The sequence below is a fragment of the Sodiomyces alcalophilus genome, assembly GCF_042370955.1.
Source record: "Sodiomyces alcalophilus JCM 7366 unplaced genomic scaffold ACRALscaffold_3, whole genome shotgun sequence".
NCBI lineage: Eukaryota > Fungi > Ascomycota > Sordariomycetes > Glomerellales > Plectosphaerellaceae > Sodiomyces > Sodiomyces alcalophilus.
The window spans coordinates 2,703,089-2,721,293 of NW_027263534.1; the positions used below are offsets into that span (position 1 = coordinate 2,703,089).

Genomic DNA, 18,205 nt, shown 5'->3' on the forward strand with positions numbered 1-18,205 from the left:
TTTACTTTTCCTATACCTAATTAGCTCGGAGAGGAAATTATAGCTAATCCCGTCAGCGTTCTAACGTTTTATTTAGTGTTTTTAGCGGCTACTAAGGGTAAATAAGCAGAGACTTCTTTATCTTTATTAGAGCCTAAGAGCGATAACCCTATATATCGCGATAACCTTAAGCCTCCGCGAAGGCACTAAAGAGACCTTTACTTATATCCTATAGGCTTATAATTTAAGAAAGTAGCTTATTAGGAGGTGAATAATCTGCTCGAAAAGAAGACGTGGCGCGAGATCCTATAGAATAAGGCTAATACGAGGCCGATTCCCCTAATATAGGTTTTTATATACGTTTTTAATAAGGAGGGTATTTTAAAGCGATATAAATTGCGCCTTATTATTTAAGGAGACCTATAAGTAAGCTTTATAATTAAGGGCACCTATATTACCACGCTCGCCTATTATTCTTTCCGCGTAGTAATAGCCCTTATAGCATAATTTAATCTAGAAATTAAGTAGTTTGATATTGTTAACGCTTTTATTAACGCCGAAAGAAATAAAAACGGTAAGCCTGTTATCGATTAGTTACTAGATAGCTTTAAAAAGCCAGAGACTAGCTTAGAGCTCGATAAGGCCTTATACGGCCTACGCGATTCCCCTTTTCTATAGTATAATAACCTTAGGGCTATACTCGGATCTATTAGCTTAGTTTATAGTAAGAAGGAACCGTGCCTATTCTTTTTAAAAGCTCGCGATATCTTCGTGGTGTTCTTTATAGACGATATTCTATTCCTTTATTATCGGGACCCGCCTATACGCAGCTCTTAAAGCTATTAAGGGATTAAAAAAGAAATATAAGCTCTTTAAGAAGGGGGACGTAGAGGGGTTTCTGGGTATGGGTATTATACAAGACCGACCTAACTAAAAGATCTTCTTATCGTATAAGTCCTATATCAAAAAGATCGCAGCTCGCTTTAACTAGGCAGATCGGAATATATATCCTAGAAAACATATTATTCCCTCCTATTTAAGCTATCCCTGGCTTCGATGAATTATACCCGTCACACTTTAATAGGTTTTAATAACTATAACTATAAGGTTTATAACCCAGTAACTAAAAAGACTAGTTAGTTTCGAGATATTTATATCTTAGAAAATCAATTTCTTTACTCTTCTTTAGATAATTATAATAATAACTATACGCCTAAAAACGAATCTAATAATAACCTCCCTCCTTGTATTAATACTTAGGTATATAACCAGGTTTCTAATATCCTTCCTATATCTATCACCCACCACCCCTACTTTTATTAGTGCGGGAGGTGATTCTGTAGCTAAATCCTTAATAGCCACCCTACTCCTAGGCACCACCCTAGACTTTAGGTTTAGAGAAGTCGCTAAAGACAGGGGAAAAAGGGTATCTACTAAAAGCCCTTAATTCACGCTTCTTAGTAGTACCACGCGCACTACTCTACGGCACCTACGCCGCACTATAAACGCCTTAGAAGGACGCTACGGTGCTACCTCCCCTAAGAAAAGACCGAAAAATCTTCCCACGGACCTATAATAGCTAGATTAAAGAAAGCCTAAGCGCCTAAGCCGCTAGCTAATAGCGGGACGTAACTAACTATTATAACTATCGGACCCCCTTATAGGGTATAACGGTATAAAATACGACTTTCCCGAATAAAGCCCGAAAATAATACTAATAGACTATAAACGAATCCCTAAAGATAGTATAGCGTCGAGGATATATAATCGATATCCTTATCTAGGCAGTTAAAGGAAGAATCGAAAAAGCGAAGGTATCTAAGGAAGCCGACGTAATACTAATAGCCCGACTTAATAACGAATTTATCGATCTAATTAGAACTAGAGGCCCGACCCTGTTTATAAGAACCCTAGCCGATATAAGGAAAAGGAGGGTGCCCCGGCCCCCCCTACTAAACCACCGACTAGCATAAGGCCGGCTAGCTAAATAAACCCTAGCTTAACGTCTATGAATACACTCCCTAGTACCCTAACGGAACTAAGCCAGTAAGATAACCCCTAGATATAGACTATAGTCGCTAAGAAAGGTAAAAAGAATATAACCCCGAAAGGCACTATAAAGCCCCCGGAGAAGCAGCTATAGGGGGGAAAGCCGAAGGCAGACCTTAGGGTCTTCCTCCGATTTCTATCCTAGATTATCCCGGAACTAAAACACTATAAAGCACTTATAATTATTAGGCGGACTATTATAGAGACCTAGAAAGTAAACGACCAGGATATTATCCGGATCGACTATACCCGTACCGGAGTCGCCCTATACCTAAGGAACTCCTAAGCCAAATAGCAGATTCTAATGGCAGGAGACGATATTATTACTATAACTAACGGCCTAGGCATATAAGGGGCGGAAGTCTAGTATACCTATATAGTCTATAAGGTAGTCGACTAGATCGGTAACCTTAAGGTTATAAAGGATATAATAAAAAATAAGCCCTATAAAGGACCGGGCTTAAACCGGTACGGGTCTAGAGACGAAACCGACTAAACTATAGCGGACTTATAAGCTAGTTAATCTTATTCTAGACGTAACCGAAGTATCGGTTCTGCCTATTTAAGATATCTATAACCGCGAAGCCCCGGGAAAATAAGCGCCTTATCGTATAATATAATAAATGCTAGGGTTTTTACCCCCGGCACGCCTATAACGCGAAGGCCCGATATAGGGGGTATAGCTTTACTACTAAAGACTATACCTATAGGATCCGATATATTAACTGCTTTAGACCCTACCTAGTAAATACTTTAAATTACCGGGCCCGGCTAAGGAGAGTAAATAAGGAAGTTACCTCTCCCTTTAAGGCGGAGCTTAGTAAGATTCGCGCGAAGGGCAACGCCCTCCGAGTAAAGCTTAGCGTACCGCCCTAGACCTTTATAGATAAGGCCGATACCCCTAAAGATAGCGATACTACCTAGGGCGAAACCGTCTCTAACGCTAGCAAAGCTAATATTAGTAATAGCGAAGGGGATAACGATATTAACGCTAGCGATAGCGGGGAGACCTAGAAAGGTATCGAGATAGACGTTAACGACCCTAAGACCCCTAAAAGGGACCCGGTCTACTACCCCCTATAGACTTCTAAAAGGAAGTCCGTAAAGAGGGACGATAAGACCCCGACTCTAGTATAGAATAAGAAACTAACGCTAATATAGGCGTGGCTATAAAAGGCCCTGGCTAAAAAGGCCGGAGACCCTACTACCGGAGCTATAATAACCGAAGCCCTAGAGGATAAATCGTTAGCCTAAACGCTAGCATAGCCATTAAGAGGCCGGAATAACCCGGTTAGCTCTAATATACGTTTAATAGAACGTAGATAAGAACTAAGCGCTACTTAGGGTAGCACTAGTAATAGCGTAAAAGGCCCGCCTTAATATACTAATATACTAGGAACCCCTAAAAGAAGATACCAGGAATAGGACGCTACCTAACCTTCCTAGCTATAATAAATACTTACTAATACGTATATAGCCTGACCTCGGGGAGGAACCTAGTGTTATTACGTATATAAAGGCGAGCCTATACTTATAGTAACTAGAGTCGCCCCTACCCGGATCTAGGGACCTACTCCTGGTTAAGGTAAATAGTATAAGCTTCTTAAATATCTACTAAGGCATATTAGGTAGTGCCGATATATAGGAAGACTTTAAAGCCTCCGGATAAACGCCCCCTACTAATATAACGATTAGGGGGGACTTTAATAAAAGACACTATAACTAGGAACCGGGAATCTCCTAGGTTACCGGTAAAGGTAATAAGATCGCTAAGTGGATAGAATATATTAGGGTCTTTCGTGTAAAGAGTGAAGAGACGTTGTAAGACAATTGAAAAGACAATATAAACCAATAGGTCGAATTAAGAGTTAAATTATTTGCTGAACCTCTAAGTCAGGAGTTTAGCTTCACCTATCCCTTTTATAGATAACCAGAGCCTCTTCCCCGAGAACCTTATAGAATCCCCCCGAAAGCATTCCTAGGACTATGATCTATCCGCCGGTGGTCCTCCCTATTATACTATACTAGACCGGTCCGGATAGTATTAGTCCCGGAACCGACTCGACCACCTATCTCCGGACACCATACCTTATCTAATCCCCTTTATAACCGCTAAGACGTATTATTCCCTCTTATTTAGGCTATCCTTATCTTCGACGAATTATACCCGTGATATCACGCCCCCTCCTTTAGTGCTTATATCCCTAGGAGTAACGTAGTTAACCGGGTGCCCTTATAAGGACCCTCTCCCGTCTAACCTATATTCCCCGGATATAGCTCCGAAAGAGACGACTCGGCCCGGGACGGTACCCGACTACGAATAGCTTAAGTTAGCCTATATAGGCTTTTGGCTCGTAAGCCACTATTCGTATCTAGGTTATAGCTATCCCACTATAGGGCCTTTTATAATAACTTATTAAAGCCAGAGCTAAGTATAAATATAAAGGTTAATTCCCCTAAACCTCTAAACTATCGTGATAAAGCCTAAATAAAGCTTTATAGATCCTTTAACGCTCCGCCTTTAAACCATCGTCAAAGGCCTTATAAGTAATTTATAAATAGTCGGATCGCCTAGCTAAATATAAAGCCTATAGACTTAAAGGAGTGTACGCGACGCTTTATTATTATCTAAATAATAAACTATAGGTGCGCTCCTAATATAGTAGGCACACCTAGATCGTAGAGTAGGTAGGAGTAACCATATAGGCTCTACTCGAGGTCCGGTGATTATCATAGAATATATCCTAGCTAGTCCTCCTAGCTTATTATTATTTTCCTTTTCTTCTCCTCACCTATTCGAGTAACTATTATAATAGCCTTATCTAAAGCCTCTATCTATAAGTTAATCCTTATTATCGCACCTCGGCCATTTTAGAGGTATCGTCTAGGTGGTTTATCTTAAGTCCTCTAAGAGTCTTTTTATCGTGTTACGCGAGGTCCCCGGCGGTTCCCTGGTTCTGGTAGTTCTGATATCTAAAGTAGCTTATTATAATCGTCTATTACTTAACTAATAATAATTCTCGATAATAATATACCTTAATCCCTTACGGAATAATAATATAAGTGATTATTATATATAGCTCCCTAAGCTTAGCTATCCCCCGTCTTCTAGTATAGCTCCTTAAAAGCGTTAACTGCGTGCGGCTAATAAGTTAGCTCGCTAACTTAAGTCCGCTAGTAACTCCCCCGCCTAGAAGCCCGCTCCCGTTAAAAAGCCCGTTACTCCTATAAAGAACGGTAAGAAGGCCGGCGGTGGCCTTAACACCGCTACTAATAAGACCTCCGTTATTAAGGATAGCGCCGTTAAGAAGACCACTAAGAAAGGTGGTATTTATAACGGGTTAACTATACTTAGTACGGCGTCTAAGACGCCCACTAAAGTGAAGGGGCCGGCCGCGCCTAGTACGGAGTCGCTTACGACTCCTACTAAAGCGCGCTATAATAATAATAGGTTAACTATACCCGGTATAGTCGTTAAAACGCCCACTAAAATAAAGGGGCCGGCCGCTAAACCGCGCCTAAATAATAAGGGGTCCGCTATGCCCGGCATAGTGTCTAAGACACCCGTTAAAATAAAGGGGTTAGCCGTACCTAGTACGGAGTCGCTTACGGCTCCTATTAAAGCAAGGGGCCTAGCCCTCCCTAATAAGAAGACCTTTAAGGTCCCCGACTACCAGGTTAGCCGGGTTCTTACTCGGTTTTTCCTAGTGGTTAGGTCGGACGATAGTTCGACCGGTGGCTAGTCTACCGGCGACTAGAGGACTCTGTCTCCTACGCTAGTGGACTATAAGGACGATAATAACGATATCGATAATAGTATCGTTAACTATAAAGGGGATATAACTATATTAGGTAGCGCCGACGGTATCCTTTATATTAGTAGCGATAAAAGCGAAGATAATAACTTTATCCTTAGTAGAGGTAAGAGCTTCCTAGGTAATAATATCTTCGGTGATAATAACGTTACCGATAAAGGTCCAGGGGCTAACGGGGGCGATAGCGACGCTACGCCTTCTAATAACGGCGATCCCTCGGGCCTTTACCCGGTTTAGGAAGTGGTTATAGGGGGCGACCTCCGTGACCCTCCCTGTTAGCGGTGCTACTCGGGTTTCCTTAATATTATCTTAGATAGTTAAGGCCCTATTATCTTTTATTTATACCGTAACTTTAGTCGATAATCGTTTAAATGCTATTACTATTAAGAAGACCAGAATAGTAAGAGATATAAGGAGGTATAGTTATACTCCCCGCCCGCCGTGGACCGCCCCGGTACACTAACTTATTCGTAGATGAACCTCCGTGCTACCCGTGCCGCCGTCGCTATATAGGAGGCACTTATTTATACTATAAGATACGGTGGATTTACCGATAAAAAACTTATAAGTTATCTCTCCCCTCCTTTATTTATATACTTATACTGATTCCTTCCTGCTAGCGTGCCGCCTATAAGCTTTAGGGGGAGCTGCGCCGCGTATATACTAATAACTAGTATTATAATTCCCGCGATTTTAATAATACTCGATATAGCCGTTATCGCGATGATATAATTATAGAGGCTTAGATAGCCTTATATAAGGTTCGGGCCGGGGAGGCCTAGAAATAGACGAAGGCTCTCTATTAGATTCGCGATCTGCTACGGGTTACTAGCGGTATCGAAGTTAGCGGTGATAGTGATAATAAGGAATATTTTACTGGTTTATAGGCTTATAGACGTAAGCGGATCTGATAATCTAATTTAGAAGGGCACCGTGTATATATAATACGACCACCTCCTGTTTTCTTTTTTATTTAGCGTTTAGGGTATAACACAATAAATTAATAAAGGGAACAACGAGACCCTCCAGGGTCGTACTAAGATAAATTAATAATACTAACAACGGCCCTTATAGGGTTATAATAGTTTCTGCACTTTCCGAGCCCTCTCCTTTTACCGATTATAATATTCCTAAAAAAAGTCCCTCTAGGATATAATACCTCGGCTCCTAGGTGTTATCCTTCTGCCTATAATCCGCCTACTTAACTAATACTGCCTCCTCTTCCTATTAAACCGATAAGCTAAAATCTCCTCCACTTTATACTCCTCTAAGTCCTATAGCTCTATATCCACCTTTATAGGCTCGGGAGCCTGACCGTCGCGAGACCGCCAGGGCTCTAATAAAGAGATCGGGAAAATATTATAAATCTTTATTAACTACGGAAGATCTAGCTTATAGGCGAGACTATAATAACTAATAACTAAGGTGATACGGTACGGTCCGAGGTACTTATCTAAGAGTTTCTTACTAGGCCGCTTCTGCTTAATGTTTTTCGAGGAGACTAAGACGTAGTCCCCTACCTTAAACCGCTATTAAGTCCGCCCGGTATTATAGAACCTCTTATAAGACTCTTAAGCCTTCCGAATAAAAGTTTCTATTACTTAACGATTAGCGATTAGGTGCTTTACCCGCTATTTAGCGGATACCGCCCTAATATCTAATAACTTAGGTAACCGGACGTTATTAAGGCTACGAGGGTTATAGCCTATTAACGCCACGGAGGGCGTCTACTTAATTACCGAGTACTATACGGTGTTATAGGTAAACTACGTAAGGGATAGCTTATCCACCTAATCGGTCTGCTCCCACGAGTAATAGCTACGAAGGTAATACTCGATACTCTAATTCTAATATTCCGTCTAGCCGTCGGTTTAAGGATAGAATATAGTAGATATCCGGCGGTAGACGCCTAAGAGACTATATAGGGTCCTCTAAAACTTACTCGTGAATAAAGAACCCCGATCCGAAATAATACTATCCGGTAACCTATAAACACTAAAAACTCTTAACTATAGGATATCGGCTAAACCTTTAGCGGTTAGTGTATTACTATAAGGGATATAAAGAGAATACTTTATATAACGGTAAACCACTATAAGAATCGTATCCTTCTTCTTTCCGCCCTAATTAATAGGGGGGAGACCCGTAATAAAATTAATTAAGATCTCCTAGAATAAATAAGACGGAACCGGAAGACTAGCTAATAGGCTATAAGGCTTATACTATCTCCCCTTAGTCCTCTAATAAACCCTATATATAGGCACGAACTTCTTTACGTCCCAGGATATATACTCCTAATAGAATAAGTCCGAAATCCTCTTAATCGTTCTACCGGAACTATAATATCTAACGGTGGGTTTATTATAGAAGGCCTATAGGATCTTCTTCCTTAACCCCTATATATCTAGGATAAAAAGGCGACCTTTAAAAAGGATTAGGCCCTCTTTATCTATTAACCACGGGTCGGATAACCGGTCCTTCCTAGATAAAGAGATATAAAAGGGATTATCCCTCTAGGTATCGGCCACCTCTTCCTTTAAACTTAGTAATAAGTCCTTAGAGATACTAGGTGCTTTGCCCGCCTTCTCTACTACTCTTAATATAAATTTACGGGTAAACCTCTTAATAGGCTTCTAACGCTCCGCGTCTAGGTCCGCCTAATCGGAAATATACTATGGCTTCCGCGATAGACTATTAGCCGGGTTCTAAGCTCCTAGTCGATGCTTAATCTTAAAGTCGAATACCGATAGCTCCTTTAGCTATCGCGTATACTATAGCTTAATCTTTAGCTTATCTATTAGGTACCGATAATTAAGGTAGTCCGTTAGAACTTCTACTAGGGTCTGGCTATAGGCTAGGTAGTGCCTTTAATACCGGAATACCTTAACGATAGCTATTAACTCCGTGTCCGGAGTTAAATAGTTTAACTCTATACCCTTAAGTTTCCTTAAAAAGAACGCGATAGGATACTATACCCGATCTATATACTAACTAATCACCGCCCCTAAAGTAACCCCCGATACGTCCGGCTTTAGTCGAATAAGTAACTTAGGATCGAAATACCGTAGAACCGGAGCCTCCTAAAACCTCTAGCATAACTCGTAGAAAGCCTCCTTCTCCTTTATAGATAATATAAATACCCCCTTTACTCTACTCTTTTTTATTAAGTCCGAGAGTGGCGCTATAATCTTTAAGTAGTTCTTAAAAAACGCCGGTAGAACCTAATAAAACCCAGGAAGATTTAGATAGTTTTTACTAAGTTTGGCTTTTACTAATCGCGGATAGCCTTAACCCTAGACTGATTTATACGCACCCTATCTACTCTAATAATAAACCCTAGGAACTCCACCTTTTAAGTCTTAAATATATACTTCTCTAGATTCGCGTATAACGACCACTCCCTTAACCTTCCTAAAACCTCCTTAACGTATACTCGGTGGACCTTAAGGTCCTTACTATAAATTAAGATATCGTCTAGGTAAACTATATAAATCGTATCGACTAGCCTACTTAATACCTAGTTAATATACCGTTAAAAGCTAGCTAGGGTATTAGTAAGCCTAAAAGGTATAACTAAGTACTCGAAATAACTATAACGAGTCCTAAAAACTATCTTCTACTTATCGCCGGGTCTTATATAAAGTTAATAATAGGCGTCCTTAAGGTCTAGCTTAATAAAGACCTTAGATAAGGAAAGCCGGTCTATAATCTTATATATTAACGGGAGCGGCGTGCGGTCTTTACGAGTAACCTTATTTAACCCCCGGTAATCTATATATAGTCTTAACTTCCTACCCTTTTTCGGTATAAAAAGAATAAGAGCACCCGTAGGGCTAGTAGAGTAACGGATCTAACCTTTAGCGAGGGCGCCCTAAAGGTACTCCCGTAACGCCACTAACTCCTCCTCCGCTAACGGATAAATCGGCCTAAACAGGGGCGTCTTCCCTTCTTTTAACTCGATCCCGTGGTCCTACTAATAATAACTAGGTAGCTTACTGGCCTCCTCTATATTAAATATATCTAAGAACTCGTAATACTATTCCGGCACGGCTACTAATAACTCTCCTTAACCCGCGGGTAAGGGGTCCTCCGGGGGTTCGGGTAGTGGTTTAGGTAGGGGAGTAGGCGTAGTCGTGTTCTCTAAGATATAAGCTTAAATACGGCTAACCCGCGCTACCTAAGACCTAACGAGTTTAATGGTTACCTTCGCCCTATTCGTAGCCCTCTTTAACGCCTTCCGTAAACCTATAAACTTTAACTCCTCCTTCTAAATCCAAAAAGTCTAACTCTTCTCTGCCTAATTAACTATTAGATTATACTTAGTTAACCAGGGGATCCCGAGGATAACCTTTAACCTATCTTTACCTAAATCTATAATATATAACTCTATATACTATATCCGTATACGATTCTAACTATCTATAATTCGAACTATAAATAAAATCGATCTAAGTATCTAGGTTATATATTCCTTATTTAACCACCTAACTTCCTTAGGAGGTCCGGTAATTATTTTACTAGGGGGCATTATGCGTTTATTAATAATATCGAAATCGGCAGCGCTATCCAGAATCGTAACTCGACGGTCCTATCTACTATTTAGTTATATATTAAGCTTTACCCTTACTAGACTAAGGGGAGGGTCCGACTCTAATAGCGTGTTATCCTAGGCCTAACCCTATAAGGCTTAGGGTAGGGCTTACACCTAACCTAAAGTGGGTCGACTAGAGGCTATAGCCTCCTGATTAGGGTTAGTAGCCGAGGTAGAACTTTAGCTGGCCCGCCTATTCCGTAGGCGAGGGTAAAAAGGTCGAATATAGCCCTTATCTTTATATTCGTAATATTTCTAAGGGCCTAAGAGTTCCGAGGTTCCGCTAGGGTTATCCCGCGGTTAGGTAGGAGTAGTAGTAATAGCCGTGGCTATAGTGGTAGGGGGTATAGGCGAGCTTTTATAAGAACCGCTAGCTTAGGATAATAAGGATTTACTACTAGTTCCGCGCTTCCTCTTATAGCCCTAATCACGGGGTATATAATAGCCGCGATCCTAATCGGACGGTTTACCCTTATAAGATAACGTGACCTTAGCTTAATAAGCCGTGATATTTAACTCCTAGAAGGTCTTAGGCAAAATCCTAGTAATAATTTAATCGCGTAAAGGTCTATTTAGTTTAGATATAATAAACTATATACGCTATTTATCGGGAAGGGGGATAAATACCTTATTAAATAAGGAATCTAACTTATCGAGAAATTAATTATAGGTTTAACCGGGTTACTAAGAGGTCCGTTCCGAAAAGATCTATTCTATAACTAATAACTTATAGGTCTTACTATCGACTAATTACTCGGTTAAGAAGGTCTTTAGCTCGGCCCACGTCGCCTTTATCGAAGAACTATAGGTCCTCCTTTAGTAGGCTCGCTAATAGGACTTTATATTCCTCTTAAGATAACTAGCGGTAAAGTAGACCTTCTTCGCCTTTATCGTAAAACTAGCTAAATTAAGGTAAAAACGTTCCTTAATCTCCTTTATAAAGGTTCTAAACTGATTATACGACTTACTATCCTATTTCGGGGTAGGAAGGTTTACCTTAAATAGATCGCCGCGACTACCTTAAGGATAGTAATAGTTTAATAAGTAAGGGGGTAGGGTAGTATCTAGGTCCTCGCTACGAGGAATAGCTTCTAGACGCTCTAACTTACGCTTTTACTGCTTACGTTCTTTATAGTGGTTTAGGAGGAAGTCTAGTTCCTCGGGAAGTAGTTAGTCCGGAGGATGGTTTTTTAGTTCCTTGATATTAAAACGTATATCCGATTAAGGGTAAGATAGTGGCTTTATAGTGTTAGACGATTAAACCACGGGTATCTCGCGCTAAGGGACTATAGGAGGCTTACGCTGAGGTGCTAGAGACGGTTCTGGCTATAGCTCTAAAGGGCCCTACGGGATAATAGTCTCCTATTCGCTAAGCAGAGGCGCGGTGGTATCGCTTCTAGGACCAGGAGATAGCGTATACTTACGAACCGATTCGTGATCTCCGTCCTCGGGAGGAGTAGTACTAAAACGCGTATAAGGAGGTATAGTTATTTATTAGCTAACTAGTAGAGGTAAATTATACTTATAACTCTTAACGGTCGTTATACCTATTAAAATAGTTTAGCGAATAATATATCAGGGTCTTTTATATAAAGAGTAAAGAGACGTTATAAGATAATTAAAAAGATAATATAAACTAATAGGTCGAATTAAGAGTTAAATTATTCGCTAAACCTCTAAGTTAGGAGTTTAGCTTTACCTATCCCTTTTATAAATAACCAGAGCCTCTTCCCCGAGAACCTTATAGAATCCCCCCGAAAGCATTCCTAGGACCACGATCTATCCGCCGGTGGTCCTCCCTATTATACTATACCAGACCGGTCCGGATAGTACTAGTCCCGGAACCGACTCGACCACCTATCTCCGGACACCATACCTTATCTAATCCCCTTCGTGACCGCTAAGATATATTATTCCCTCTTGTTTAGGCTGTCCTTGTCTTCGACGAATTATACCCGTGATAGAATAGTATAGGCTAAGCCTATATAATACCCCCGGAGAGGTAACCTCTAGCCGGGGGGCGTATATACCGTTATAGACCTAGTCTTTTCGACGATACTACTTACGGATATTAGAGTAAAGGCAAAGGCCGGCCCCCCGGTATACTACTACCCACTAATAAGATAAATCAGTACCGTATATATTACCCCGGAGAACGCTACTACTAGACCGGACCGCTATAAACTACCCGAAGAAGTAGATAAACGAGCCGCTATCCGGAGGGAGGTTATAGATAGCCTATAGCTAATTAACCGCCCTTAGGTAAGGACCCTAGAATCGATTAATAGGTACGCTAAATACCAAGTCGATGTTATTATAAGCCCGCTTTAACGGCTTAATAAGAAATACAGCGGACTAGCTAGTAATAGGAAACCGTGGTGGAATAATAAATATAGAGTAGCCTATAAGGCAGCGATTAACCGTAGACGTTATAACCCTGATAATACCGAAACACGGGATACCTTCCGGAAAACCATAAAACGGGTTAGCAGGGAATACTAGCATAAAAGGATTAAGGGCGTTAAGAACGCCGATAAACTATATAAGATCGTTAGCTAGTATAAAATAAGGGACGGTATAGCCACCCGCCTAATCTTTTATAATAGTCTAGGCTACTTCGAAGACGCTAAGAAGGGGGAACTCCTCTATAAAACAAAACTAGCTAGGCGGCTAGATATCCCGGACCTAAAGGAACTATAGGACCGCCTATTAAAGGGGCCGGTTAGGGCTATTCCGGAGAACGACCGTATCCTTAAGGATAAGGTAAGACGATATACGGTGGAGGTTAACCCTATTACCCTAGGTGGTAATAACGCTAGCGTCCCCCTACTCTAACTAATCTAGCCCGAAATTAAGGAGGAGGTCACGGAACTCTTTAAAGCGTATAGGCTAACCGGCTATCACCCCTAACCCTTCTAAAAAGGAGATATAGTAATAATAGATAAACCAGGGAAGGATACTAGCTTTATCGCCGGCTATAGACCGATCTAGCTGCTTAGCGTACTAGGTAAAGGCCTAGAACGTATTATAATAAAAAAGATAGCCTATAAAGCGATAGACGCTAGGATCCTAAACCCCTAGTATATCAGGGCATTACTAGGGCGGTCCACGATTAACCTAGTAGTGATCCTAATATATAAGGTTAAGTTATAGCTCGTATAAGGGAAGCAGGTTATTATAGTAACTAACGATATAAAAGGAGTATTTAATACTATACTCTACAGTTAGTTTATTTATAGGCTACGTAAATAAGGCTAGGATAAACCGACTCTGCGATAATAAGAGAGCTTCGCCTTAGTATAAAGTGCTAGAGTGATTTTCGGAGTCTCCTACCCTAAAGAATATACCCTATTAGACCTAGTAGGCCTCCTATAAGGCTCCCCGGCCTTACTAATCGGATACGCACTTAGTATTATAAAAATACACCGTTTACTTAATAAAGAGAACCGATTCGGATACGCTAATAATATATACGTTATCGTAGTATATACTAACACTAAGATAGCAGTAACAATAATTAAGGAGATACTATAATAGTAACTCTAATAGTATAAAGATAACGGAGTTAAGCTAGATTATAGTAAAGCTAAAGCCTAACTCTTCTCCTACTAGAGGATCCCCTAGTTCCTTATAATAAAACTACCCCTATTCGACTATAAGGTCACGGTCGCTTATACCGTTAACCTATAAGGACAGAAGCTACTAGCCCCGATTAGGTAGCTCGGTATATATATAAATAAACGCCTCGATTTCTAAGACTACGTGGAGATATAGGCGAGGAAAGGACTTAAGGTCGCTAACTATATACAGGGCCTCGCCGGAGCCACCCAGGGCCCGAACCCAGCTCTACTATAATAAGCTATATTAGTATATATCCTAATTATTACCCACTATACGGCAGAGATCTAGTAGGAGGGACCCTAGGCTTTAGCCTAGGGCCGCTATAACGTTATTTATAGGAAGTAATACCAGTCGCTATCTAGATACCTACCTAAAACTAAGGTAATAGCCCGAGTATAGATAACTATAATTAGAACTATACTCTTAGCCTAAAAGACGGTCCCGGTGCTAGCCCTATCCTAAGAATTAGGAATCCCTATAGTAAAATACTACGCGGAATACCGACGGTAAAGGTATATAACCCGGATCGCTGGACTTAAGAAGGACTACCCGGTAGTATAAGCTATCTCCTTAATTACTTAAGGAGACGTAAGATAAACTAAGGCCCTAACACGGCGCTTAAGAGTATTATAGATAAAGGAACTAGTATATATAAGACCGTTATAGCACCGACTAATAAGACACCGGTTTATAGGATGGAGCTACTAGGATAAAATCCCGTTTAATAATAGGATTAAAGAGGAAGCCACGGAAACCTTTAATAAATAGGTCGATAAGCTAGACCCGGAGTATACCCTGGTATTCTTAGATAGGTTATAAAAAGACTACAATATAACCTAGGCCTTTTCGATATAGCGCGGCGGAAAGAAAATTACTTTTAGTCGTGGATATATTCGTAATATAGTGGTTTTCGACGGGGAGGTAACCAGGGTAGCTAAAGGACTAGCCGCGGCGGTCCCCCTCTCCGGAATAAAAGAGATTACCTGCTATATCGATAACTAAGCGGTAATCTAAGGACTCGCCGGTATAGCACCTAGGTTATCGTAATAAGAATTCCTATAATAATAACGCCTAATAATAATTTACCCGACTTACCTATAATGGTTACCGGGATATATAGGGATCCCGGGTAATAAATAAGCGGATAAACTCTGCTTAAACGAAAACGCCTAGGGGATCCTACTAAAGAATAAAAGGCCGACCTAGGCAGGGGTAAAAGCTATTATAATAGCCCGCTATAACACTAGGCTTTAGAAATAGTATACTAAGACCCGGCTATACTAGTATAAAGCGGTTATATAAAAGAAGCTAGGATTTGGTTAAAGAGGACCGAAGGAACTAACCCTCCCCTACAAGACCCTGATACGCTTAATCTAAGTAAGAATAGGGTATAGAGACTTTAAAGAATACTATTAAAGGTTTTGTTATAATAGCTATATAGCTTACTACGGCTATAGCTATATAAAGACTCCGGAGCACTTCGCCTACTATCATAAAGTCAGAAACTCCTGTAAATAGCTAGATAAGCTCTAGCACCACGAAGACAGGAGGAAAACTCGCCGCTTTAACCCCTAGGAGACCCTTTTAGAGATTCTAATAAACAGCGCGGCCTTCGCCGCGCTAGCGGATATAACGGGCTTCCTTAATAGGATTTACCCGATCCCTTCGAATAGAAGGAGCACTAGCTAGAAGATGGACAGACTAGTGGATAGTAGGATAACTATAGACACGCAGACCCCCGAGGGTATACGGTAAGACACAGAAACTCTCTTTTATCTTATATACTTTCTTTAATAATATAGTATAGATATTATTAGTTATTATAGTTTAGGAGGCATAGAGTTAAGCGATTAGCATTATACCGTCTAGGCATAGATATATAGATATCTTACCGCCCGATATCCCGATAGCGGGACGCGGCGCCAGTCTTTACTGGCTGCCGCCAAGGCGTTAAAAAGACACACACACCAGGTCTCTAACCGCGGGCCTTATTAACCCGTTAAGTATAATAATGGAATCACTTTTAGTAAAAATACCGGTTAATTTTCATTAAATATTCCTTCGCGTGTTTCGAAACGTTCTATTAAGTCTATTCAACCTAAAGAAGAGAATAATAATAGACGAAAGAGTCTACGGGCAGCGGGCTATAAAGTTCCAGCTATTAATAATAATAATAATAATAATAATAATAATAATAATAATAATAATAATAATAATAATAATAATAATAATAATAATAATAATAATAATAATAATAATAATAATAATAATAATAATAATAATAATAATAATAATAATAATAATAATAATAATAATAATAATAATAATAATAATAATAATAATAATAATAATAATAATAATATAAACTATAGCCCGGCTAATAATAACAGTAGCTAAAGTACTAGTGAAGAAAGGCGAATCCGTTACTGTGCAGAACGGCTCAGGCAGTATAATCTCGGATACGTCTTCAATAACAGGAATGCTTAAGACCACGAAGTGCATATAACCAAAATAACACATATAATAAGGAGACCTTCAGAAAAGGTTCCTAGAGGTGCGTGCTGCTCTGATTAGGGTAACGTAGCTTAAACAAAGTGAATATAATAAACGTGGCAAAACTTAGGGTTAAAAGGATAATAATTATATAGGATAATAATTATCCTCTATATCTAGGTAGCGTTACTATATATATATAATATATAAGATAAATAAAAAAGATACGCGCGTCCTATAACGTCACGTAACGTCCTAATAATATAGCACTAGATCTCTAATCTACCCCTTTATAATTAGCCCTAGTTATCTTACTCACGTCCTTATAGCTATAATAACTCTAAATATAATTAGGTTACCCTAATTAAGCTAAGTATAGTCTAGTAAAACTATTCTAAAGACTCACTTATACTTACGGAGAGTCTATCCGCCGATTATATAATCCTTCTTCTTAGTATATACTCGCTTTATAGTGGCTATAACTATATCCTTATCCTACTTAATCCTAGCGTTATACCGTAACTATCCTTCCTAGGGAATCGCGCGTAAAGGCGGTATATATAAAGAACCGTTAACGGCGGTATCGTAAAGTATCGCCCGGTAAACACTATTATATAAATAAACCTAATTATCTCAAGAGAATAAGCTAAGTCTAATCGGACTAATACGAGTATCTATAGGGTAAGGATTATATAGTCTATAGAATAGGTGACTACGAGATATCTTAACGCCCTTATCCTGCTCCTCTATATCCTTAACCTATTTACCTTAGATATTAATCTTCCTGGGCCATACTAAGACCTTTTTTAGCGATATCTAAATAATCTCGTAGCTATTTAGGTTAATACCAGAAAACTTAGAAGATTTAGAGGACTTAGGAGTCTTCTTAGGACTCTTCGTGACCTTAACAATCTTTTTAGGCGTGCCCGGTACTAAGGGCTTCTTAGAGACAGCCTTAGTTGTCTTAGGACGCACCAGGACACTAGTATCTTTCTTAGGAGTGCTCCTAATTAGCGCCTAAGTCTTCTTCTTAACCTAATTAGAGGAACCAGGGGTAGTAGGCTTAGATTTAATAACAGGTTTATTAATAGGGGTAAAACCTATACTCTTAGGAGGAAGTGGCTAAGGGGACTAAGAAACCACTAGGACCGCTAGTGTCTTCTAATAACCAAAACCAAGGATTACTCTAATATAAGATAGCCATTCTTCCTTAATATAACGAGTATAAGCTACGCTATTATTCCTATAGTAATATCCTTATACGAACCGGTGAATATTAGAGCTTTAAGGGAATAAGTAGCCCTTTTAGATAATAGCTTATATCTACTTAATAACGAAGAGGCCGTATAAGTAATTATCCGTCTAGCGAGGACCGGGAATAATATAGAAACTGCGGGTAAGGCTAAAGACGGCCTTATTAGGTGTATTAATACTACGCAGCTAACCTATAGCGTACTTAAATAACCGTAAAAGGCGGTCCTTAGTATTACTAGTATTCTAAATACTATTATACCTATATATACACTATAAGTCTTAATCTATAATTAGACTAACAAAGTGATTCTTTAAGTAATAAATAATAGGGATAAAGCGACTCCTCTTAATATAGTTAATTTCCTTAAGCGGCTAAGATAAGTAGACCGCCGTGCGGCTATTT

At 39.7% G+C, this 18,205-nt stretch overlaps 1 protein-coding gene across 1 annotated transcript; it reads left to right on the top strand.

Annotated features, from left to right (window-relative positions):
* Nucleotides 1–6,317: 6,317 nt before the first annotated feature.
* On the top strand, nucleotides 6,318–16,452 carry ACRALDRAFT_209036 (uncharacterized protein; the record flags this gene model as incomplete). Its single annotated transcript, XM_071022568.1, has 2 exons — nucleotides 6,318–6,336; nucleotides 16,208–16,452. The coding sequence occupies 2 exons, from the start codon at nucleotides 6,318–6,320 to the stop codon at nucleotides 16,450–16,452; spliced, it is 264 nt and encodes an 87-aa protein (XP_070876166.1).
* Between the last annotated feature and the right edge of the window lie 1,753 nt (nucleotides 16,453–18,205).